A 24,904-nucleotide genomic window follows, 5' to 3' on the forward strand; every position below is an offset into this window, starting at 1 on the left:
ACTGAATATATAACTATTCTTTACCACTGCAAAACTTTTGAGAAATCTGCAGGAGCTCTAGCAAAGCATTTCCTACTTTGAAAATTTGGAGTGCAGAAATGTCTCATACAATTCTTTACTCACTGTGTGTTGATTACAAGTCTATCCCACTGGCCTTTAATATCATCTTCGGAAGGCTGTTCTGTAATATAAAGTCCATCAAACTCCAATTTCCGTGCTACTTCCTTTTCTCGCTTAAAAATAACCAATGGGACCTACATATGAAAAATAAACAGGTTAAAATTAGTTTAGATTTACTGGTATCTCCTGTGGTCACTATCTGTACAAAACAGCTTTTAGAAAAATATTTTCAATGTTACTTCCAGGAAGGTAAGAACTGAGTGAAAATGAATCAGTAGGAAGCAGCATCTTAGGTTTTGTGAAAATTAAAATAGAACAGATCTCACAAATATGTATATGTTTTAAATACATAGAATTACATAGTGAAATCATGTTTAGATATTTAAGATAAAAATATATTTATGCAAATTATTTGAAATGTATTTTTCATGACATGAAGAAATGAAACAAAAAGATAGCAATGTTGATAATGTTCCAAAACACAAGATATAAAAATGCTGTTTTATCTGAGAACTTTTTAAAATAATTACATGCTCAGCATATCCTCATTCTATTTTGTGACAAATTTCAATTTTACCATCAGCAAAACTCTTTGTCGATTTGCCAGAATGTCTCCAGAATGTATCGATTCTCTTTTTTATATGGACAGACTTTACACAAAGCACAGATAAACGAAAGATGTTGATGTTCTGGAAGAAGTCAGGGGTATTCATTCCCCCATGAAACAAGGGAAGAAGAAGAAGAATGGAGAAAAGTTTCTGGAAAAAAAATTTACAGTCTAGTCTTTTATGCTGGGCCCTGGTTCACCAGTAGTCTTCTGGAAGCTTCAGAGTCAGATGCAGAGACTAGTGCAATAAAGGTCTTACAGTCAAAAGACATTTGCTAGGTTCTGATAAAGAGGTTTGTAATGGTAATAAACAGGCCTGAAACCTCCAGGAGACTATCTGGTGTTACAATTACCACCAAATCATATTGTTCTCTTAGTATGGCTTAGGAATAGTGTTGCATTATGTTTTGGGTAAAGTATAATAAAGTATAATAGAAGTATAGTTAAAGTATAGTAGAAGTATAATAAAGTATAATAGAAGAACAATCTAAATGATTCGTCAGTTCTCTAAGATGCATGCCTACAAGTTCTAATCTAATGGAAAACTGCTGTGAGTCAGAGTGGGTGGCCACCTTCGGTGGGGTTGAGTTATAGGTGACATGACCACCATACGAATAACTACTGCTATGTAAAATAAGGCTGCAACATGCACGAATGGGCATCCCATCTTTAGAGATGAAGTCCATGACTGTGTCCTACTGTATCTATGTGGTAGTCCAACTTTTCTCTGTACTGTATCAAGCACTGACCTTTGTGTCCCGTCATCCCCAGTGTGATTAATGGAACATTCCCCAGCATACTTCATTCATGCAATTCTATCTCAGAATCGACTTCCCCAGAAGCCGTACTTGTATAATACACTTATACACATAAACATACACAGGAACCTGGTGCCTTACTATCTTACTTTCAAGCAGTAGTATCCAATGATGCAGAAGAAAGAAATGACGGTATGGAGAATAGCTAAGATACGCAATGTAGGCTCCATGTAGCCACTGCTCTCTTCCAGGACAAAGTGAACTGCAATGATTCTCTGTGCATCATCATCCAGGGTACTAACTTTGACATTTTCATTTGAACTGCGAGGGGGGAGCTCCTTTCCTTCAACCACAGAGGATGTGGAGACCTGTTCAAACCAAAGTATAGTCAGTTCACTGCTACTCAGAATACCAGAGTAAACAAAAGACAACAAAAACCCAGTCTTATCAGCAAAGAGTTAGATAGGCAGCCAATGTATAATTAAAGATTAAAGACAAAGGTTACAAAGATAGCTTTTCAAAAAAAAAAAAATCAATGGAAAATAATGAGTCATCGAAATCAACTCAAGTTTAGAAGAACTCAAATGCATGCAAGAAAAAAAAGTAGGGCAGGGGTAGATAGCATAATGGTTATGCTAACAGACTTTCATGCCTGAGGCTCCCGCAAGTCCCAGGTTCAATCCCCTGCACCACCATAAGCCAGAGCTGAGCAGTGCTCTGGTTTAAAAAAAAAAAAGTAGATGACTAGATAACCTCGTAAATTAGAACTGCATGTCATGCAGACACGTCACACCCAACACAGTAAGTTGAGATATTCAAACAAATAGATCTTGGAAAACAGCAAGCAAACTCGCTGCTGAATCAGACATTCTTCAGTTGAGACAATTCTCAGTTTGCAGAATTACCTCTGCCTCCCCACACAATCTATGAAATGCTTTTAGGTTTTCCCTTTTATCAAAATATATTTTAAGATATGTTTAAATGTGCTCACTAATTGATAAGCAAATAGTCTATCCAATGCATTCAATTTGTAGTTTTATACTGATTATGAAAGGATGAAGATGCACATACCTTATAAAAGAGCAAGATGAAATTGATTGCAAATGCGACAAATAAGGCTAACATTCTCATGTTGTAAAAGTTGCGAGCAAAATAGTTCTGAAGGTGAAAAAAGTTATCAAAAGGTCACTGAATCAAGAGACATGACATTTGCAGTCTAAATAAAGTTTTCATTCAGTTATTCAAAACGACTCTTGAAAATCCACTTTGTACCAAATACTATTCTCTCTCTCTCTTTCAATCTGCATGATTACTTTTGTACAAAAAGTTTCTAGTAATAGTAAATTAGTTTTTTAAAGGGTCAAAAGATTCAGACACCATTCTCTGTGCTCTAGTCATAGTAGTGAATAAGAAAGCTTGGACAATTATTGAGGAGATAAATAGTTTTTTAAAGCATACCAATAAAGATAAACCATAATTTTAGACATCTGAAATGTTATGAGAAGAAACCCATTAAGTTAAGGATATAGGAATGGAGGTGCTGCAGTTATGAAAGATTTAGCTTAGGTGACGACATGTAAGTGCCAATGCCATAAAGGAACAAGTCAAGTGAACAGTTAAGAGAGAGAACATGAGAGATAAAGGTCTTGAGTTGAGTTCAGAATAATGTCGGTGTGTTTTAGAGAATAGTAAGAAAGAAGTCCAATGAGGATAGAGAAGGCCAGAGAAATGAGCTGAGGATAGCTTTGTAGAATTCAAAGTTGACACAAGTTTGCATAGTCCATCACAGTAAGGTGATTCAGTTTTAAGATGTGTGTGTCACAGTAAAGTGATTCAGTTTTAAGGTGTGTGTGCGTGTGGGTGTGCGTGTGCGTGTGGGTGTGCGTGTGCGTGTGCGTGTGTGTGTGTGTGTGTTTGGGGTGGGGGGAGCTGTCTGCTGCCTTACTCCGCTTGTTAGCCCTCAGATATAAATAGGTGACTTAGTCAAGACCCTGATCCCCACCAGCAGGAAGGAATCTTTGCAAGTAATGGGGCAGTGCTGCTGGTGTATTTCCTTCTCTCTGTCTCTGTCTCCCTCTCCCATCCTCTGTAAAAAATAAAATAACAGTAATTTTTTTTAAAAAAAAAAAAGAAGAAAAACTGGAGAATTATTATTGGACTGCATTGGAAGTAGAAAAGAAGGAAGACTGAGATGTGGGATTTTGGAGTCTGAGCCACTAAATGATCGGTGCCTTCTATTGAACTGAAAAAATCTAGAGAAGTGGGTTTAAGGACAAAGTCAAAAAGAATTATCTCTAAGACTTTGCAAGAGCCATGGTGGTTATCAATGAGAGAGTTGGGGTACAGAACTTTAAGGACAAAGTTTAAGGACAAAGTCAAAAAGAATTATCTCTAAGACTTTGCAAGAGCCATGGTGGTTATCAATGAGAGAGTTGGGGTACAGAACTTTGGTGGTGGGTGCAGTGTGGATCTATACCCTGTATATACAATCTTGTACAATATATAAACTACGATCATAATTTTTCTTGACCTAAAAGGGGGGGAATATCAAGTATTGGGTTTTTTATTTTCTTGATGAACTGAGGTCTAACACATGTTAGGTTTAACACACTTAAACTGAGGTCTAACACATGTTAGGTTTAACACACTTTTCACACATATTTAGAGAGAGAGAGAGAGAGAGAGAAGACTGACTGTGGCATTCCCTTGTAGTGTCAAGAGCCAAACTTGGACTACACAAATGGCAAGGCAAGTTCCCTGTCTTGTAAGCACTTCCTTTGGCCAAGTATTTGTTTTATTACTAAGTAGGAGATATCTATAAGGTATCCAAATGGATATACCAGGATCTTTAGCAAAACAAGGTCATATCAACATGTCAACACTTCTTATCAACCTTTCTGTGTACACATTCCAGTTTGGTAGTGTCATCTCACCATAGATGACTCTGACTCTAATTCCAAAAGACCAAAGACTCCATGACATTGACATGAGTACTGTGTACATGCAAAATGGTGAGCAGGAAACAAACAAACAAACAACAACAACAAAACAGGAATTGTTCAGAGGTAAGAGAACATACATATGAGCCCTAAAGGAGAGAGAATAAAACTAACTTGCTTTAAACAGCTGTGTTTAAACATTTGCTTCAGGAATCCATTGTATAGGGTCAATTACAAGTTATTAAAGAGCCCACTAAAGCTATATAATATATCCTACACCTGTACGTATGGCAACCATAACACCACATAAAATTATAAATCACTCAGATATATCTAGCAAGCATTTATGGTTGATGAACTAACTTTATATTACATAGTACAGGGAAATAGAAGGTAATTTAAGAAAAAAGTCAAAACTGTTAAACTATTATCAAAATGATATGAAAAATATAATAGTTACATGTTTATACATAAACAAGTATAATTACTAAGGACATTCAATTTTCCTGATAGGTGAGTTTTTATGGCATACTGAGTTTGTCAACTTTTTGACAATATCTCATTGACTATAAAGCACTGAACATGATTTTGGCATTAAGTGGCCTTATTATGAAAACTGTTATTCTTAATTTCTATGCCTGCCATTATTGATCAAAGTCTCTTATTCCAAACATTTATTTACCAACCTTTCCTGCTTTAGTTTATTATACACATTATAATATTTACACACATATATGAGGCCTCCTGGACATCTTAAGAATTTCATCTTGTATAAATATATATATATAATTTTTATTGTCTTATGAATATTAATGTTGTATTATTATTATTATTGAGAAAAGAAAGAGTTTATTGGCTTTAAAAACAACACAACTTGGGAAACTGGATGTTAGGTTTCAGAGAAAGGGGATATTAAATATATATTTTATTAATTGAAGGAATACACCTATAAATTGTATGATACAAAACTTACTTGTATTTAAATAAATTTAAATAGAATTTATTATCAATTGACTCACAATGCTATTTTTATAATTGCATTTTTAATAAAAGGGAGATGTTCTAGAACAGATAAACCTGGTTCTAAGACATCGAATGCATTACTTGTACCCTAGAGGCATGTACTTCGATGTACTCTAAAATTTTACAAAGTGAACTGCAAACAGTATAATCTCAGATTTGCCCTAATATCTATGTTGGAAAACACTGGAATCATAGAGCTGGCATTCACCAAATCAGATGGTTTCAGGTAATGGAACACGTGTAGAGGCTATGGATTTGATAGCAGGGAAAGACGAACTAAAGGCACTTATAAAACATGATCACAAGGAGTCGGGCTAGGTAGCACAGTGGGTTAAGCGCATGTGGTGCAAAGCACAAGGACCGGCATAAGGATCCTGGTTTGAGCCCCCAGCTCCCCACCTGCAGGGGAGTCTCCACAGGCGGTGAAGCAAGTCTGAAGGTGTCTGTCTTTCTCTACCCCTGTCTTCCCCATCTCTCTCCGTTTCTCTCTGTCCTGTGTAACAATGATGACATCAATAACAACAACAATAATAACTATAACAGTAAAAAAAAAAAAAAACCCAAGGGCAACAAAAGGGAAAATAAATAAATATAAAAAAATTATAAAAAATAAAGCATGATCACAAAAAAACGGATTTATTTCCCTGACTGCTACTCAAAGGAAGGCCAGTGAATATTCACCGACCCTGAATTACTATGTTATCACAATATTAACAGTAATGATAATTCATTTTAAAACATCTTACTAGAAGTTTCTGTTGATAGGCTATGATTTTTTTCCAGAATGCTGACTCAGGAACTTCTGGCTCGCCATATCTATGCGTGTGGAGCTGCCTCAACTTCTGTTTACCCTTCTCATCTTTGCTTTTTTCTTCTTTCTCTCCATCTTCTCCTCTGTGGATACAAATGAAATATATGTCAGCTATAAAATAGATGTGAACAGGTTTTTATGACAAAATATGCATATGAATAAATATTTAAATCAGCATATTGTTTTTGAAAACAAATGTCTTTTACAATGAAGAATATTCAGACTTTTGGAATTAGGGGAGCATTTCTAATTTATAGCAGCCTTCTATAATTTCACTGACATTTAAGATACTTGAAGTGTCTTAATATGTGAACATATCACGTTCCCTTTCCATGTGCATTTAAATATTTTACAGAAAAAAGAAAAACAATGAAGGCATTTATTTATTTTCCCTTTTGTTGCCCTTGTTTATCATTATTGTTGTTGCTGTCATTGTTGTTGGATAGGACAGAGAGAAATGGAGAGCAGAGGGGAAGACAGAGAAGAGGAGAGAGAAAGGGAGACACCTGCAGACCTGCTTCACCACTTGTGAAGCGGCAGGTAGCGAGCTGAGGGCTGGAACCGGGATCCTTACTCCAGTCCTTGCGCTTTGCGCCACGTGCGCTTAACCCACTGAGTTACACCCGACTCCCCCTGAGGCATTTATTTGTTCTTAGTGCCTGCACATCTCCACAACTCCTAGGGGCCTTTACAGAAAATGAGAAACAGAGAAAGGGATACACTATAGTATTGCTTCAGAACCACTCATAAAGCTTCCTCCAAACTCCACCCCTGCCAGGTTCCTAATTTTATTCTTTACTTTTAGTTTATTTTTTAATTAAAAAATATTGCTGCCAGGATTATTGCTAGAGCTAAGGGCCTCTGTGATAAATTTATTTCTCTTGGCAGTCATCTTTTCCCTTCTTTCCCCCTTAATTTTACTTGCTAGGAAAGAGAAATTAAGAGAGGAGAGAAGGCAGAAAAGGAGAAAGACACCTGCACCACTGCTTCAACACTTGTGAAGCTTCCTCCCTGAAAGTGAGAATCAGGACCTTAAACTCTGGTCCTTGTGTGTGGTAACCTGTGCACTCTACTGGGTGCATCACTGGTTGACTCATTTAAAAATCTTTTTTATCTATTTACTCCCTTTTGTTACCCTTGTTGTTTTATTGTTGTAGTTATTATTGTTGTTGTTATTTGATGTCGTCGTTGTTGGATAGGACAGAGAGAAATGGAGAGAGGAGGGGAAGACAGAGAGGGGGAGAGAAAGACAGACACTTGCAGACCTGCTTCACCGCTTGTGAAACGACTCTCCTGCAGGTGGGGAGCCAGGGGCTCGAACCGGGATCCTTACGCCAATCTTTATGCTTAGCGCCATGTGTGCTTAACCCCCTGCACTACCGCCTAACTCCCTCATTTTAATTTTTAAAGAATATATATGTTGATGAGAGAGAAATACACCAGAGCACTACACTACTTAGTTCTGGTTTATGGTGGTACAGGAAAATGAACCCGGGGCTTCATGCATGAATGAACCTGGAGCCTCATGAAATTCTGGTGCACAAACCTGTGTTTTCTCCTGGTCCATAATTTCCATTTTTAACAGAAATGTGAGGCATGATGGCATGATGAAATTATGTATTTTTCATTGCTTCACATATATCCAGATCTTTTATTATTATTATTACATTAATAACTGTTCTCCATACCATTGGTGACAATAAAAATACCTTATGTTAAGGTAGATAAGCCCAAAAGGGAGGGACAGATACTGGGTGATTTTACTCATTGGTGGAACTTAAAAAGCAAGGACAGACAGCAGAAGGTAAAAATCTGAACTGGGTATAGTTTATTTCATCAAAACACAAGACTCTGGGGAAGGGGTTAAAAGAGGGAGAGGCTTGGGGTCCTTGTGTATGATGGTGAAAATTGACCCAAGATGGGAGTGAGAGCGCTTTTCAGACACATATTATGGGAAAATGAGAAACTGTATCAACAACTTTACTGTAAAAACAGTAACCACTTTCTTTCATTCTTTCTCTCCCTCTTTCTCACTATTATAAACAATTCCAAGGACCTGGACAATGGCTCATCTGGTTGAACACCCACATCTCTCTGCTCCAGGACCCAAGTTCAAGAAAGAAACAAGTTTTAATAATTCAAAGACTAGGAAATAGCTCACTGAGTAGAGCCTACACCTTATAGGTAGATGGCTCCAGGTGCAAGCACTGACACCATGGAAAAGCACCCCCCTAAACACACACACACACACACACACACACACACACACACACAAATGATTTGAGGAAACAAATTCATGACATTGACCTACATACCAAAAGCAACCACCACCACCACCACAATAATAACAATGACAATCATCATCATCATCATCATCATCATCATGGGTTTCACACTAGACTTGCTGAATCAAAATCTCTAAGGTAGATCTGAGGGATCGTGTTTTTTTTTTAATATTTATTTTATTTATTTATTCCCTTTTGTTGCCCTTGTTGTTTTATTGTTGTAGTTATTATTGTTGTTGTCATTGTTGGACAGAGAGAAATGGAAAGAGGAGGGGAAGACAGAGAGGAGGAGAGAAGGATAGACACCTGCAGACCTGCTTCACCGCCTCTGAAGCGACTCCCCTGCAGGTGGGGAGCCGGGGTTCGAACCGGGATCCTTATGCCGGTCCTTGTGCTTTGCGCCACCTGTGCTTAACCCACTGCGCTACAGCCCGACTCCCTGGGATCATGTTTTTAACACATTCTCACAACAGTGTTTCTGCATCCATTCCTTGGCGTACCCTTTGAAAAGCACTACTCCACAGGAGTCCACACAATGATGCTCAGAAGTTTTGTGTCCTCTCTTCTTTAATGAGTAAAACAAATACATGATTTGAAACAGAACTGAGGCAGTTAAGTCACCGTGAAGAGAGAACTGTGTAGAAACACTGAAGAATTTTGTGCTGAGAGAGAAACACACAAACAGAATCCCTATAGAATAAGGAGAAAAAGACGGGCATGGCAGCTCTGGTAGATGCCTACAGTATTCCCTGACTAAGAATCAAGTTCCTCTCTTCAAAGTCTACTGAGATAGCATATTTCCAGGGTAGTATTATCCATTACATCTCCCGGGGACAGAGGACAAATGAAAAATGTAACAAAGAGAAGTACATAGCATATGCACATACTCGGCCTTTTCAGGTTCAGATTTATTTTCTTCTTTTTCCTCCTTTTCTTCTTCTTTTGCCTTCTGTTCCTTGAATGAGTCAGTGGAGAAAAGAAAAGGACTATATATCATTTCTGAATGAGCTTAGGGAGTCCTGTGGCTGTGTGCCAAATCTTACCTATAAATCATGCCCCCCCCCCACATGTATGGAAAAGACAAAATGGTAAGCATGCCTTTCATTTTATTTGTCCAAACATCTCTCCCTTTTCCTCCTCACTTACCTATTACACCTGTAATAGACAGGAACTGTCCAGACTCCACTCTTTCTTTTCTCATTTAAGATATAATTAGCCACCCCACCTATCTTTTTGTTAGTGTTGAGGTATCACACATGCACATTTGTATTTCTCCCACATTTTATTTTTTAACTATATTTTTATTTATGTATTACTGGATAGAGACAGAGAGAAATTGAGAGGGAGGGGCAAATAGAGAGGGAAAGTGACAGAGAAACACCTGCAGCTCTACCTGCAGCACTCATGAAGCTTTCCTTACGCAGGTGGGACCAGGTGCTTGAACCGGAGTCCTTGTACGCTGTAGTCTGTGCGCTTAACCAGGTGCACCACCACCTGGCCCCTTCTCCCACATTTGAGTGTGTGTGTGTGTGTCTGTGTGTGTGTGTGTGTGTGTAGAGAGAGAGAGAGAGAGAGAGAAGATACCATAGCACTATCCCATCATTTGTAAAAGTTTTCCCTTTTGAGAGGACATAAGCTCAACTGTGTGAGCTATTACCCCAGGGAGCCCAGAAATATTCTTGGCTTGATTTACTTACTCAAATATTATTTATCAAAGCTAACTCTCAAGTTCTATCTCTTGAGACTTACCTAACTTCCTAAACCACACAAATGTTTCTATTTTCACAATATAACTTCTACTAACAATAGTTTTCTATTTTTTTTTCCCATAAGTTTGTGTTTCATCTATTAAATCAACTACAGGAACTTCAAACCAGTCTCCCATTTCAAATTTCTTCTCATGTTCTATTATGCATAGTGCCACTGGATACACAGTACACACATATAAAATATTTGTATTTCAAATGATTGCTCAACTGACAAATGTCTCCAGAGTAAGAAGTTAAAGTTTTACTTTCAGTGTATACCTTAACAATTTAAGACAACTCAGTAATTTATAGAATTTTTTTATTTTGCCTCCAGGGTTATCACTGGGGCTTGGTACCTGCACTACAAATCCAGTGCTCCTGGAGGTCATTTTTTCATTTTTTTTTTTTAATATGACAGAGAGAAATTGAGAGGGGAGGGGAAGATAGAAAGTGAGAGAGATAGAGACACCTGCAAACCTGCTTCACCACTTGTGAAGTGACCCCCCCCTACAGATGGGGAGCCAGGGGCTGAAATCAGGATCCTTGTGCAGGTCCTTAGGCTTCGTACTGTGTGCACTTAACCTGGTGTGCCACCACCAGGCTCCCAAGGAAATTTTTAGAAGTTTGGCTTTGCATACCAAATGACCACTTCCTTCTGGAAACTCAGGTCACGTATGTGGTACTCTGATGCTGGTATGTGAATTGATAGAAATGTCACATATTGTGGTTTTCAAAACTCCAGAGAGTTGCTTTGACATAAAAATAAATTACCTGAAACTTTTCTTGCACCTCCGGGACAGGGTTTGGGTTGCTGATAAGGTCACTGAGGCCGGCATTTGGATTATGAGGGATGAGTTTGTACTGGCCTCCTTCTCTCTTTAGATCTAAGCCAAATATGTCAGAGAGAAGGTCACTTTCCTCTGTCAGTTCCTTTAAGTCTGTCAGATCTTCTGAAGGCAGGGCACTTTCCATCGGCTTCCTCTCCCCTTCTTCTGCATCTCCTCTCACTTCATCCTGAGTGGGGTCTGGCATGTTGGCCAGGAGCTCAGCAACTTTGATTTTTTTAGCACCTTCTACGAGGCTACCTCCTAGCAGCAGGCTACAAATGATGCGAAAAAAGCCTCGGAAAACACTGGCAACAAAGTGCAAGAGGCTCAAGAAAATACTCCAATAGGAGGAAAAGAAGGCTGTGACCATGTCTTTCATGGTCATCTTTTTCACTTTCTTCATCTGTTTTTTCAGGCTCTTTACACTAAGCATCCTCATAAGGGTCAAGATGTTATACCGGAGAGCAAATAGGGCTGACTTGACTGTCAAAATAGAAAAGAAGCCCATTCTTGGCCCCTGCTCTTCTGGTTTTTCCTTCTCGCTTTCTTCTTTGTTCACTGACCTCTCATTTAAATCCGACTCTGAGATCTGAGCTGCCAACTGCATTTCAAATATAGTGTCCTCGCAGAAGTTAACAAAGAGCTCCATCTTCTCTTTTTCTCCCCCTTCATTGACCACATCAAATATAAACTGTCTTTTGGACTCCTTGACCTGCGGCTTCTCCCACTGGGTTCGACTGGACTCACTGATTTCAAAATAAACTCTCTCGATACGTTTGGCACTTCCCATGATCTCAATACGACCCAGAAAGGGCTGGAAGTAATTCAGTACACTTTCTGCTAATTCCAGGAAAGTCTGTAGCCGTGTGTCATTGGGCATATGTTCCGACAGATTTGTCAGGAGGACAGCAACATTGAAGCTGATGTCCTTTGCAGGTTCATGGAAGCGTTTGACAAATTCTTCATAGTCAAGAGTTTCATTTTCATCTGTCTCTGCGCAGGACAGAAGAAACTCCGTTTCTGACTGTGTGTAGTGCTTGTGGCTCTCCATTGCTTTATGAAAGTCCCTTTTGGATATGACTCCCTTGCCATCAGGGTCATATTCTTTAAATGTATCAGATGATGTCAAATCTTTTAGCTTTAAGAACATGTCAAAGAATTTGAGAATCATCTCAACGTTGTTAGAAGACTCCACAAGCATATCAACCATCTGTTTGCCGATTGTTCCATTAACAACATTACCTAGGGGTAAAGAATTGTGTTTGTTCAAAATGAACATGCTCAGTAAAAACATTATCTATAGAGAAAACAACAACATAATATCTTAATCAAGAACACCTCCTTGCTTATCTTGCAAAGTATGAAGTCTCAGGAAAATATAAATAATTGTTTGCAAACTCCAGTCTCAAGAGACTGACTGCACAGACACATGCAAATCTATGCTTACAATCTAGGCTTTTATTCTTTGTAGCATGAATGCCGACTTCTTCAGCAAATACTGATCCTGAAAATAACAGAGGAGCTTGAAAACAAGAATCATAGCTACCTTCTAACATAGACAGCAACATGACCACCATATCCTTCTGCAGATCCATCAGTTCTTTTAGTAGCTCAATTTGACTGGAATCCTGAGAAAATTAACATATTGTATTTCAGATACTATGAGAACTATGAAGCGTGAATATCATACTTATTCTCACAAAAGAGTACCGTTCTGCTATTTAATAAACTTTTACAGTGCAATCCAACTATGGGAAAGTCAAACATTAGTGTAAAATCTGTCCTACCCATTTTAACCAGCGTCCCTAAGCCATGACTAAAGAATTGGTTCTTTCCTGCCACATGTGCTCTGAACTTGCCACCCTGTTTATACCTGTACTGTGTCAGTCATGACTCTCTCTTGCCATCTCTGTGCTAAAAGTTGTCCCTCACGGACTTTCTCTAATCAAGTCTGCTTGTCTGTCCACCTCTCTCTACATGATCTTTCTCACTGGCATTTCTAACAACTACCATTTATTCTCAGTTTGCACAAAATTTTTTATACTCAAATATTACTTTATTGTCGAGTAAAAGAAGTATTGAGAGATAGACAAGGAAAGTTAATATGCAAATACAGGAAAGCATGCTTAGCACTCCAGTGACTACAGACTCTAATTTTCTTTTTGCAAAAATGGAAGGTAGTTAACCTACCTGAGACAGCTTCATCTGCATGTGAGCAAATACATGAAGAAAACCCACCACTGCATCCCATAGTCTGCTATGTGCTAAACTCTGTTGATTGCCAGTGCAAGGACCCTGGAGAAGAAATAGACAAAAGTAAATATTCTTGATAATTTCACTGTCAAAGGAAACTTCAAAGTGGGGACAAAATTAGTTTAGTGTTTATATTTCGCATTACCCACTTGCTATCTGAATAGGCCATAACAATAAATAAATGTAGAGTTAATAATGACAGAACACTTATTAAGAGATAGGGATATTCTTCTTTGTGAAGTAATTGCAGAAATAGTTTCTTGAGAATTTTCCAATACTCTTTTGTTTGACCAATAATAGTAAAACACTGAAAAAAAAAGAATAATGAATTACCCACTTTTTAAATCTAGTTTTCATGCTTTTTATTTAGAGGAAAAGGGTCCAGTTGTTTTGACTAAATCAAGTGAATTGCTATCTTGTGTGAAAATAATTTGAGAGTATGTGTAAGCCAAGAAGCGATTACTTCTTGTTGCTAAGTTGGTTTCGAAAAAGGAAAGGCCAAACAAACACTTAATACCCAACCTAATTGCAGTTTCAGCTTGCCCCAAAATGAAATTTTAAACCAATCAATCTGGAATTCCTGGTCAGCATTAAGCAAGTAATCTGCATAAACAGGTTTTCTTATTTCTCCCGCTGGGAAGCTGGTTTGGCTGCAATATTTCCCATTTTGTTCTAGCTCCCCTTAAAAAAAAATTTTTTTTTTAATATAAAAACCTTCTAAGTGCCGTTCTACTTGCTATATGGGGTGTTCCTGATTCATGCCTCATTTAATAAAACCAATTAGATCTCCGAATTTATTAGGATGAATTCTGATTTCATACAAATAGTGATCTGGATAAAGGATCCATATACAGAGGAAGACTCCTCTTCAATATTTAATTGTATGATGGTTTCTACCGATCATATAACTATTGAGACTTTAAAAGATTAGCATTAGTTCCCAGAGTAAAATCTGAATCTCCTTCTACTCCTCCTTATTTATCATTGTCTTCTTCTTCTTTTTCTCCTCCTCCTCCTTTTCATTCTTCTCCTCCTCTCCTTCCTTCTCTCTTCCTACTCCTCATTATTAATGTTGTTATTGTTATTTTTGCCACCAGGATTTTCTCTGAGCCTCAGTTCCTGCATGACTCCACTGCTCTTGGAGGCCAAGAGGATAAGAGACAGAGGGACAGACAGTTCTCCGTCATTTGTGAAGCTTTTCCCCATGCAGGAGTTTAAATCTGGGTCCTAGGGCAGAGTCACCTATGTTCTCTCCCAGTTGAGTGAACATCCGATCCCATGAGTCTTTTAATATGCGGTTCAATTTAAACATACTTTATTTTGTCTACAGGAATAGATGAATTGAAAGTTAAAATGTATTGCAGATGAAAAAACAAACAAACAAAAACATAGGATCCCAGAAGGACAGGGCTCTCTGATAAGGCCCTGAGATGTGAAAGGCGGAGATGTTCTGAGATTGCTAAATTACATCAATATTAAATAACAGTAGTGTTAATAGGCTAAAACTGACCTTGAAAAATGAAATGACAGCAAAAGGGAGCCACATCCTCATCCCTTTCCTGTTGGCCTTATGCTTTTAAAATAGTAAGATAATTATGTAGGCTTAATTATAGGAGGAAGTTAGCTAACCGTGTGAACCAAACTATGGATGATCTGAAGGTACAGACCTGCTCCTGCTTGTCCTTAAATTCAACTAACTTCCCTGACTTCTACACATATAATGCTCATTTTCCTTAGAGGACCTGGGAGGCTGATTTGAGCATTTGCCTTTGTCAAAGGGTCAAATAGCAATAAAGCTTATTGTCTTGTTTGCAAAAGTTGGTGTACACAGCTTAACTTTTATAGCACCAGACTGTGGGTCCTCAGTTTGGCTTCTTCACACACAGTTTTTTCTATTTCTTAATGGTATTGTTGCCAGAGGGCTTTACCACTCCAAATGAGTTTTGTCAGGAGAGTGAGAAAGTCAGAGGGAGAGAGGGAAATTTATTTCAGCACCAAAGCTTTCCCCAGTGCTGTGGCAGTAAGATTTAAAGCTGGACTGTACACATGACAAACCATTGCACTGTCCAAGTGAACTATCTTGTGAGCCCATACATTTTTCTTTTAAAATAAAATACATATTATTTATGACCATGGTGGGTATGGGTGTGCTTACACAACTTAGTAATTGTAGACATTATTCAATTTGGAAGTAAAATTAGAAGTTTCCATCCAAATACTTTGTCTCTTTCAGCACTTCCTATCTATTGTTACATGATTACTTCTGAAGTATAAGCTCAGACATAAAAGTTAGATTTCAATTTGTTTGGACTTTTGGTTCATGAATTTAATGTCTGAGTAAAAGGATGAAGTTATACACACACACACACACACACACACACACACACACACACACACACACCTTTCCTTCCTTTTTCTTTCCTTTTTTTTTTTTTTTTTTCTTCACTCCAGGGTTATCACTGGGGCTTGGTGCCTGCACTACAAATCCACTGCTCCTGGAAGCAATCTTTTTTTCCTATTCTTACTATTGTTGCTGCTGCTGTTGTTATTGTTTGATAGAACAAAAAAATTGACAGAGGAGGGGAAAACAGAGAGGGGGAGAGAAAGACATCTACAGACCTGCTTCACGCTTGTGAAGCAACCCTCCCCCCCCCCCTGCAGGAGGGGTGGGGAGATCTGGGGGCTAGAACCAGGATCCATGTGCTTCACACTATGTGTGCTTAACTGGGTGCACTACTGCCTAACCACTCCCTCTTCTTAATTTTTAAGAGTTATCTTCAAGTCATAGTTTTCTTCATATGTTATTTCACTCTTTAATACAAAGTAAAGGAGATATTATTCAAAACTAAAAGCTCCTGCAACCCCCTTAGGTGACTTAGCTTTTGCAATTCTCATGTGAAAAAGTTATAAACTCAAGATCAAAGATCGATTTTCACTTCAAATCATCAACTCTCCATTAAACCTGTATTATACAGAATGTACTTTCCAGGGATTTGCTCTACCTTAGACTCTCCACTTCTGAGAAATGTTATGTGAGATATTTGCCTTGCCTGTATTCTCACATTGTTTTTTCCCCCTTCCAGAGTTTTAGCACTGAAGCCGAAAATTGACTACGAAGGGGAGAAGGAAGAGAAGAACCCAGTGATTGCAACATAGATGTTATTTATTAATGACTAGAAGGCAGGCTAGGTCTGTGGAAGGATTAAATATAGTCTTCTCTTTTCTTTCAAATTTCCCTGTAGCCTTACTGTATAAACCTGAACAACATATTTATTGTTCTTTTGCTTACACAATATTTTACTTGGTAAAACCAAATTGGTAATCTTATATATGATGTCCTTTATTTGGATGGTTTTGAATCCACCACATGTAAAATCCATTATAATTTGCAAAAAAATTGAATCCAGAGATAATATTCAATGCCCTAACTGAAAAGACAACCCAAACTAAGTATAAAGTTAATGTTGAGCTTTTATTCACAACATCAGTAAGACGCTAAAACAAGTTTCTTCAAAATACATTTCACTAAATGTGCTGCAATAAATCAATAGATTCCTTCATAAAACAGAAAATGAACATCAGTGGAAAAGCTAATAAAATCAGAATAAAGCCTGTAATTTTATTTATAATTTGCACTGATGTCAGTTTCTTAATGTTGACAACTGTATTATGGTTCTATGAAATGTCAATGTTAAGGAAAAGTTGGATTTATATATGGGTGTTCTTTGTACTGTTTTTGAAACTTCTCTGTATGTCTAAAATTACTCCAACATAATTAAAATATCTGTTTCAGAAGTGATTAATTTGTATAAAACATGTCATGTAGATAAGTAATGTTGCTAAGTTAAAAAGTTGGCATGCTATAATAAAGCTTAATACTTTACCAGCTGATCTTTTAATGTTCATTTGGAATGTTCTATATTATGCAGGCAAGTTAATAAATACTCTTGCATACTTGGGGAAGGGTTATAGATGCTCTAGTTTTATATAAACTGAGAAATTTTATATACTCTGGGAATCAAGAAACGCCTATTCTTGGCTATGAGGTATTTAAATTCTGTTTCTTAGACTGAAGCCATTTGTACTAACTTTCTTTAAAACTGACTGGCTTGCTAATGCCATCAATTAATCATATTATTGAATCAAGACAGTTCATACTGAATGATATATTGATATATATCTTTCTACACGTGGAGGAGAATATTAAGGAATAATGGAAGCCCAAGAAGATAAAGGTTTAAGAATATGAGTGAACTCTAGCTGATTTTAAATAATTCACTTATGTGAAATACAGATGATGGAAACCGATGAACTTGCAAAAATGTTAAAAAATGAACAGATATAAATTACAATCAAACTGTCTCTTGGAATATGGTAGTCTTGGAGCCTAGGAGGCACAGTGCTTTTGATGTGTAGGTATAAAACCATATCTCTCTCTCTGAAATTCTTCTTTGGGTACTTTTTCAATTTATTTAGTCAATTTGATAGGACAGAAGGAAATTGAGAAGGAAATGGGACAAAGATGGTGTAGGGAAGTAGTGCCAGAGAGATACCCGCAACTCTGCTTCACCTCATTGTCTTTCTTTTTAAAGATTTTTTCATTTATCTTTGTGAGGGAGACCAGAGCACTTTTCAGCTTTGGCACATGGTGGTGCTTGGGATTGAATCAGTGACGTCTGGGGTTCAGACATGAATGTCTGCTACACAGCCTCTGCTCTACTGTCCCAGCCCCATTCTCATTTTTACTACAATATAGCAATAAATTAATGCTCTGCTTTCTCTTACTGACATTCCCTCATATATATATATATGTATTTTCCAGGCACTGCATATTTGATAAATTTGGTTCATGTCTCAAAAGAGTTAATGAATGACATCTCTACCTGACAGATGACACAGCATGCTCATTCTATAAAATCTCACATCTCAATATATTATACTTATATTTATGAAGAATTTATAGAAGGGGTCAACAGAAATTGTTGATGATGAATAGAAAATTGACACACTGCATCTTCTGTAGGATTCAATGCTAGTCAGTTGACTCTATTTTATTTTATTTATTTAGATAAATAGACAGGCAGACAAACACCAAAGCTTGCTTTAATTTGATAGGGACAGAACTTGAACCCGTGTTGTACACCTGGCAAAGCAGCACACTATTCAAGTGAACTATTTCACCAGCCCTCAGTTGACTCTTTTTTATATTTATTTCTTAGAATAACAGAAATCTTTAAGGGTTTTACCTGAATATATTCTGTGAGAGTATTAAAGACTTGCTTTGCGACTTGAATGGCTTTGGAGAAATTTCTTTGTCCTTGCTCATCAATAACATCTTTCCCAGAGTAATACCAATAAAAATCACTAATTGATTCCTGCAAAAGAGAAATCATAGGATTAAGACACATTCCAAAGGCACTAGTCTGAGTTGGATAGTACTTTTAAATACTATAATAAGAAATTATTTTAGCTAACATATATAAGCAAATAAAAATATTTTAAAATACTATTCTCAATACTTTCCCTAAGCATGCAGTATTACCGTGATGTAAATAGTAGCTGTTGTAAAGATAAGAGCAAGAAAACTTGACATGAAAAATTTAATTTCAGGGGGTCAGGCGGTAGCACAGAGGTTAAGCGCATGTGGCACCAAGTGTAAGCACTGGCTGAAGGATCCTGGTTCAAACCCCCCGGATCCCCACATGCAGGGGAGTCGTTTCACAGGTGGTGAAGCAGGTCTGCGCATGTCTTTCTCTCCTTCTCTCTGTCTCCCCCCCCCCCATTTCTCTCTGTCCCATCCAGCAACGACAATACCAATAACAACAACAATAAAACAATACAGGCAACAAAAGGGGGAAAAAGCAAAATTTAAAAAAATATTTAAAAAAATACCATCCTGTGTGCTTAAGCAGATGCAATACCATCCTGCCCATCTCTGGGCAGGATGGTATTGCATCTGCTTAAGCACACACATTACCATATACAAGGAGCCAGGTTCAAGTCCCTGGTCCCTACCTGCAAGGGAAAGCTTCACAAGTACTGAAGAAATGCTATAGTTTGCTATAGTTGGCTCTCTGTCCGGCTCTCCCTATCCCTCTACTCCTTCGCCTTTCACTTTCTCTCCTATCAAACAAGATAAGTAAAGTTTTTTTTTTAAAAAAATGAATTTCAGGCAGTGGCACACCGGGTTAAGTGCACAAAGCACTATGTGCAAGGAACGGAGTTTGAGTCTCTGCTCCCCAACTGCAGGGGGGATGCTTCATGAGTGGTAAAGCACGTCTGCAGGTGACTATCTTTCTCTCTCCCTCTGTGATTCCTCCTTCCCTCTCAATTTCTCTTTGTCCTGTAGAATAAAATAGGGGAAAAAGGAAGAAATAAAGGAAGGAAGGAAGGAAGGAAGGAAGGAAGGAAGGAAGGAAGGAAGAAGTGGCTGCTGGGAGCAGTGAATTCATAGTGCTAGCACCAAGCCCCTGCTATAACCTTGGTGGCAAAAAAGAAAAAAAAAAAAAAAAAGAAAAGAAAAGAAAAAAAGAAATTCTCTCATATAACTTTAACTTCACATTTATCAGAATTCATAAAATCCAAGCTCATTTAGTCACAGAGCACAGTTAAATATTTATTATATGAACACAAACATTAAATCATAAAACAATTATTTTTGTAGTTCTCCAACAAAACTTATAATGCTTTGTAGAGAGTTTCCTAGAGAAAAATTTTCGGGGGGGGGGCGGGGGGAAGAAAAGCTTAAATTTGTAATTTCAAAATTTTTGTTGTCTTTAGAAGTGCTGATTTCTCTTATAAGTAAGGAGTTGTAGAGAACACACCAGGAGGTTAATATTTTCAGACATAGTTTTATTAACAAGCAAAAAAAGAATCACTACTATATCAAACAGCTTTAAAATGAAGGGGCTATACACTAAAATTTAAAATTAGTTTAAAAATTATGATCTTTGAGAGAACTACCCTTAGGTTATTATTTAAATATATTGTAGGTAATTTGAAAGCCATTTCCCCCCCTCATTCCTAAGGACATTTCAAGTATTCTTCTGCTATTTATCTATATCAACTGTAGAAGGGACAAAGAATCCATGTGCTTTAATACATGAAAAAAGAATTTAAAATGTCATCAAGTTTAAAAAATGTAAAATAAAATGAGGATTTGGGAGATAGTATAATGTTATGCCCAAAGCTTGGGGCTCTGAGGTCCCAGGTTCAACCTCATACCACCATCAACCAGAGCTGAGTAGTGCTATAGTAAAAAATAAAAAAGGAAGGGGAAAAAAAGAGGGAAAGGAAAAAAAAATAAAAGGAGGAAAGAAAATAGAAGACAATGTAGAGGGAAAGACAATAGTGATAGTTTGATCCTGACTTGATAAGAGGCTGTGATCAAGCATGAAATACCTTAAAAAATTCTGTCTAGCTACAAATCAAAGCATATTTTAAAATGGCAGTCTCGGGAGTCGGGTGGTAGCGCAGCGGCTTAAGCGCACGTGGCACAAAGTGCAAAGACCGGTAGAAGGATCCCGGTTCGAGTCCTCAGCTCCCCACCTACAGGGGAGTAGCTTCACAAGCGGTCAAGTAGGTCTGTAGGTGTCTATCTTTCTCTCCCCCTCTTTGTCTTTCCCCTCCTCTCTCCATTTCTCTCTGTCCTATCCAACAACGACGACATCAATAACAACAACAATAAAAACAAAAAGGGCACCAAAAGGGAATAAATAAATATTTTTAAAATGCCAGTCTAACAACCATTCCATATTACTTTGACAAACCATCTACCTTTAATATATAAGGCGACATACCTGTACTCTTAGTAGGTAGTCTACAGTAGAGATGATTATGTTGACAGTTGTATTATTGCCAGTCTGAGTTCTCAGATAATTTTGAAAATCTGAACAGGGTCGAAAGATGTTATTAAAGTTTATTCAAATGTTTACAATTTAATGACTATAAGAGTAAATGATGTTTTCTCAAAATCATTGTGGCTCTGAGTCATGTTTCATTTGAAAAGTTTAGTATGAAATAACCTGAGTTTCTCATAAAAAATAAGGGGACATTCAAAAGAAAATATGCAGGTGCTACAGAGAATGCCAGTATTAAACTTTTACGAAGTGATTTACATGTGTATCCTTATTCTAGGTCTAGCACTCTGGTTATGCGGATGACTGGAAGAAACTTTCATCCTTTAGGATACAGCAATTTTATTATTTGTCCAGTAATATTTTGTCTCTTAAGACTTGCTAATTGATGGGGAAACAAAAGATAAAAAAAAATAAGACAAAGTTCTGGCTTTCATAAGATGCATAGGCATGGTACAGAGTTAGATATAGAAACAATTAATGGGTTATAATAAAATAGAGCTCTCTTGTTAGAGATGGTACAAAGAAAATGGAGATTGACTATATACTGACTATTAGCTATATGTCTCTATCTTTCTCTGATCTAGCTGTCTAGCAAAAGAACAATGGAAAAAATTAAGAAAAATTGCTAGCTACCAACAGATTTTGAGCATGTCAGAACAATACAAAAACTCTACAGTGCTAGTATGTACACACTAACACACCAGATATGGAACCAGTAGTTTCCTGTTATTACCGACTTCATATATTTAATATATGGTAATACCAGATGGTCTAGAGTCTTACAAACCTGAGCTGTGTCCCTCACAAAGCAGCTGCAGGAAGCGGAAGAGATCACAAGTAAACTCATCATCCTGTAGAACCTTTTCTCCTGCAAAAAGTCCAGAAGTAACAACTGTTATCAATTATCCTCACTTGTTCTTCCCTTGCAATCCCACTTCTACAATGCTTGCATGTTGATCTAGCATTGTTCGGAACCAAAAACAGTCACAAATCATAGCCACTTTTCTATCTGAAGCTCATAAGATCATGCGCTTGGCAGATAGATGCACTTTTTCTTTGGGAGAAAAGAATATTTGAATATCAAAACTCAGATTTCTTTCTGTTAAAGGTAGCAGCATGGGCTTGGCAACATTTTAGAAACAGCCTGAAGTGATCACTTTTTTCCCCCCCTCAGCAAGGTGTGTATAGGAATGATTTCTGCAACTCTTACAAATTTGCAAGTTAAATATGTTTTGTTCCCAGAGTATGACCAAATGATTTAATGCAAAGGCATTCAATGCATACATAAAATAAGGCCAAGAATCTCTTTTATTAAAGAATAAGTAAAGAGTTTCTGTGAAAATTGCAAATGACTCGAAAATGTATACTAAGTCACTTCAATTAACTCATTAGCTTGTTTGGAGATTTAAGAAAAAAAAAGGAAGTAAATTGATTCCAGTAATTTAAACTAGAAATGTCATTTGGCTAGAGTTTTGTTCAAGAGTAGGGGGATTGGCAGGTACACTGATAGCAACTATAAAACCAAATGAAAAATTTCAGTGGCTCATACTGTGAGAGCTTAATTTGACAAAGAAAGGTCAAATGAAGGCGTCTCACAGCCACAGAAGGTACCTTGCAACACTAAAAGCTAAATATATTTTGGAGCAAAGATGAAGCCTAAGAAAAGGGCTCAGATGTTTTTACATACATTTCAATTTAAATGTATCTTGATCACAAGTTACTTTGAAAGCAAAAACACAAAGAAACAAATTAAGCAATAGCACCACACAGATGAAAACTGATTTTTAAAAACAGAGTGTCATTGAAAAGAAAATTGTAAGATTATGAGTGTATGTTGTGGAATTTAAATTTGTTCATAAAACAAAAATGACCAAAAATAAAGCTACTTGGCAAGTGAATGAATACACTTATGTATTGAAAAAATAATAATAACTTTTCAGACTGGGAATACTTAGGGCTAAGAAAGAAAACTATGTAATGGTCATGTGTTTGATATAACTGAAATTATGAATGATCATAATGACAGAGAGTTGATGGACTTACCAGTCTGGAGTCTGTGACTTTCAAAGTGAGAGGCTTCATATAATGGGAGGGTTAGGAAGCAAAACCATTTTGAAAACTAATGTAAACATTAAAAAAAAAAGTACATACAATCATTGTACTGGTTTCCCTGTTAGCCTGTAAAATATGTCACTTGGTGACCAAACTAAAATCACCAAGTCTACAAATCAGTTGTGTGGCAATTTAAGTGTCAATTTAAATGCACACTGTTCTGAATCTCAAAAAATGGTTGATAAACCCAATCGTCAGTGTTTATACTCATGAGGGCACAGAGAAGAAAGCCTAGTTCAAACTAATAAATTGAACTCTTTCTTGTTGATTACTAGTATCATTTTGAGGAGTATTAAGACTCTTACAAATCATATTTAAAACAAAATATTTTGAGTTGTTTACATAGATTACTTGATTCTTTCCTTCTAACATCTATAGTGTTTTAATTTTTCCAGAAAATTGGATCAATAAACCATGTATGTACATTTCATGTTCGTATAGTGTGGCATAAGCTCCTCTTGATTGAATGAATTTAGAAAAACTAACACTTAAAAAAAATCCTACAGTCTACCTGTGTATCTAAAAATGCTTTGTATGATGCTTAGTGATTGGAAACAATATGTCTACTTAACTGTTGTCATGCATAGTACTTTCTTGACTCTACACTGAAACACAGACAAATCACTTCACTTACATAAGGACACACTGTACAGAGCAGAACAGGAAAGGAGGGGAAGTGGGATGAGACAGATCAAGCCTTTAAGGTGATGCCAGGAAGAAACTGGGGGAGCTGTTGTCTAATGCACACAGTACTATCTGATTAAAATGCTGCCATTTGCCCATGCTGCATGTGGGTAGTGCAGTAACAAAGATGGATGATGGCTTTATGTCTGCAGAAGGTGCAGGGTCACCAGTCTATTTTGTGATGTATGCAAAAGAAATTCCTCTGTCAAATGGAAACTGAGATCAAGAACAAATAAGAGAATGGAGTAAAATGTAGTTGAAAGTGCTTTCATATTCTTAAGATAGCTGCATGATGGCCCAATGCAAATTGGTGCATAGGGCATCACTTTGCTTTTATTTTTAATTATAAGGGGCTTACAATTTCTTATACTGTAATGAGGGGAGAGTTCTTCCAGTGATAACACTGATAAGCTCATTCTTTGTATCCTTTGTATCTTATTTATTTTACTTTTTTTCCCATCAAACAACGATAACCTATTTATTGTTTACTTTGCTAGTTCTTCATAACCTATGTGGCCAATTTTACTTGTGATGGAAAAGATAGTATCATCAGTGATGAGAACGACATGCTTAGGTGATGAATATATTTATTTGAACTTACTTACTAAGTGTCTATATTTTAGAAAATATATCTGTATTTCATGGACTAAACTATTCTGAAAATTGTTTAACTTGGAAAATTAACTAGACCTTATTTATTCTAGTTATCAATAAAAAGCAATTCTAATTTTAGATAGGTAATGAACTGGTTAACAATTTATTTATTTATTTTATTGCTTTTGTTGCCCTAGTTGTAGTTGGTTAACAATTTTTAAGGGCCACTGACTTAGCTGATAAATGGAAAAGTATATGTCTGCTTAAGTCCAATAAAAAATATT

General features: G+C 36.9%; 1 protein-coding gene across 3 annotated transcripts in view; it reads right to left on the reverse strand.

Annotated features, from left to right (window-relative positions):
• The window catches only part of RYR2 (ryanodine receptor 2), an 820,963-nt gene that overhangs the window by 32,790 nt on the left and 763,269 nt on the right, over positions 1-24,904 (reverse strand). For all 3 annotated transcript variants that reach the window (XM_060191940.1, XM_060191939.1, XM_060191938.1), the window contains 11 exons: positions 22,018-22,098; positions 21,171-21,259; positions 18,618-18,746; positions 13,309-13,413; positions 12,665-12,746; positions 11,063-12,360; positions 9,431-9,498; positions 6,194-6,341; positions 2,557-2,643; positions 1,635-1,853; positions 124-254 (listed from right to left, as the gene is read on the reverse strand). In XM_060191940.1, the coding sequence (XP_060047923.1) occupies positions 124-254; positions 1,635-1,853; positions 2,557-2,643; positions 6,194-6,341; positions 9,431-9,498; positions 11,063-12,360; positions 12,665-12,746; positions 13,309-13,413; positions 18,618-18,746; positions 21,171-21,259; positions 22,018-22,098 (2,437 nt within the window). The remainder of the gene's footprint in view (positions 1-123; positions 255-1,634; positions 1,854-2,556; positions 2,644-6,193; positions 6,342-9,430; positions 9,499-11,062; positions 12,361-12,664; positions 12,747-13,308; positions 13,414-18,617; positions 18,747-21,170; positions 21,260-22,017; positions 22,099-24,904) is intronic.

Source organism: Erinaceus europaeus, chromosome 6 (assembly GCF_950295315.1).
Source record: "Erinaceus europaeus chromosome 6, mEriEur2.1, whole genome shotgun sequence".
In the NCBI taxonomy this organism is placed as follows: domain Eukaryota; kingdom Metazoa; phylum Chordata; class Mammalia; order Eulipotyphla; family Erinaceidae; genus Erinaceus; species Erinaceus europaeus.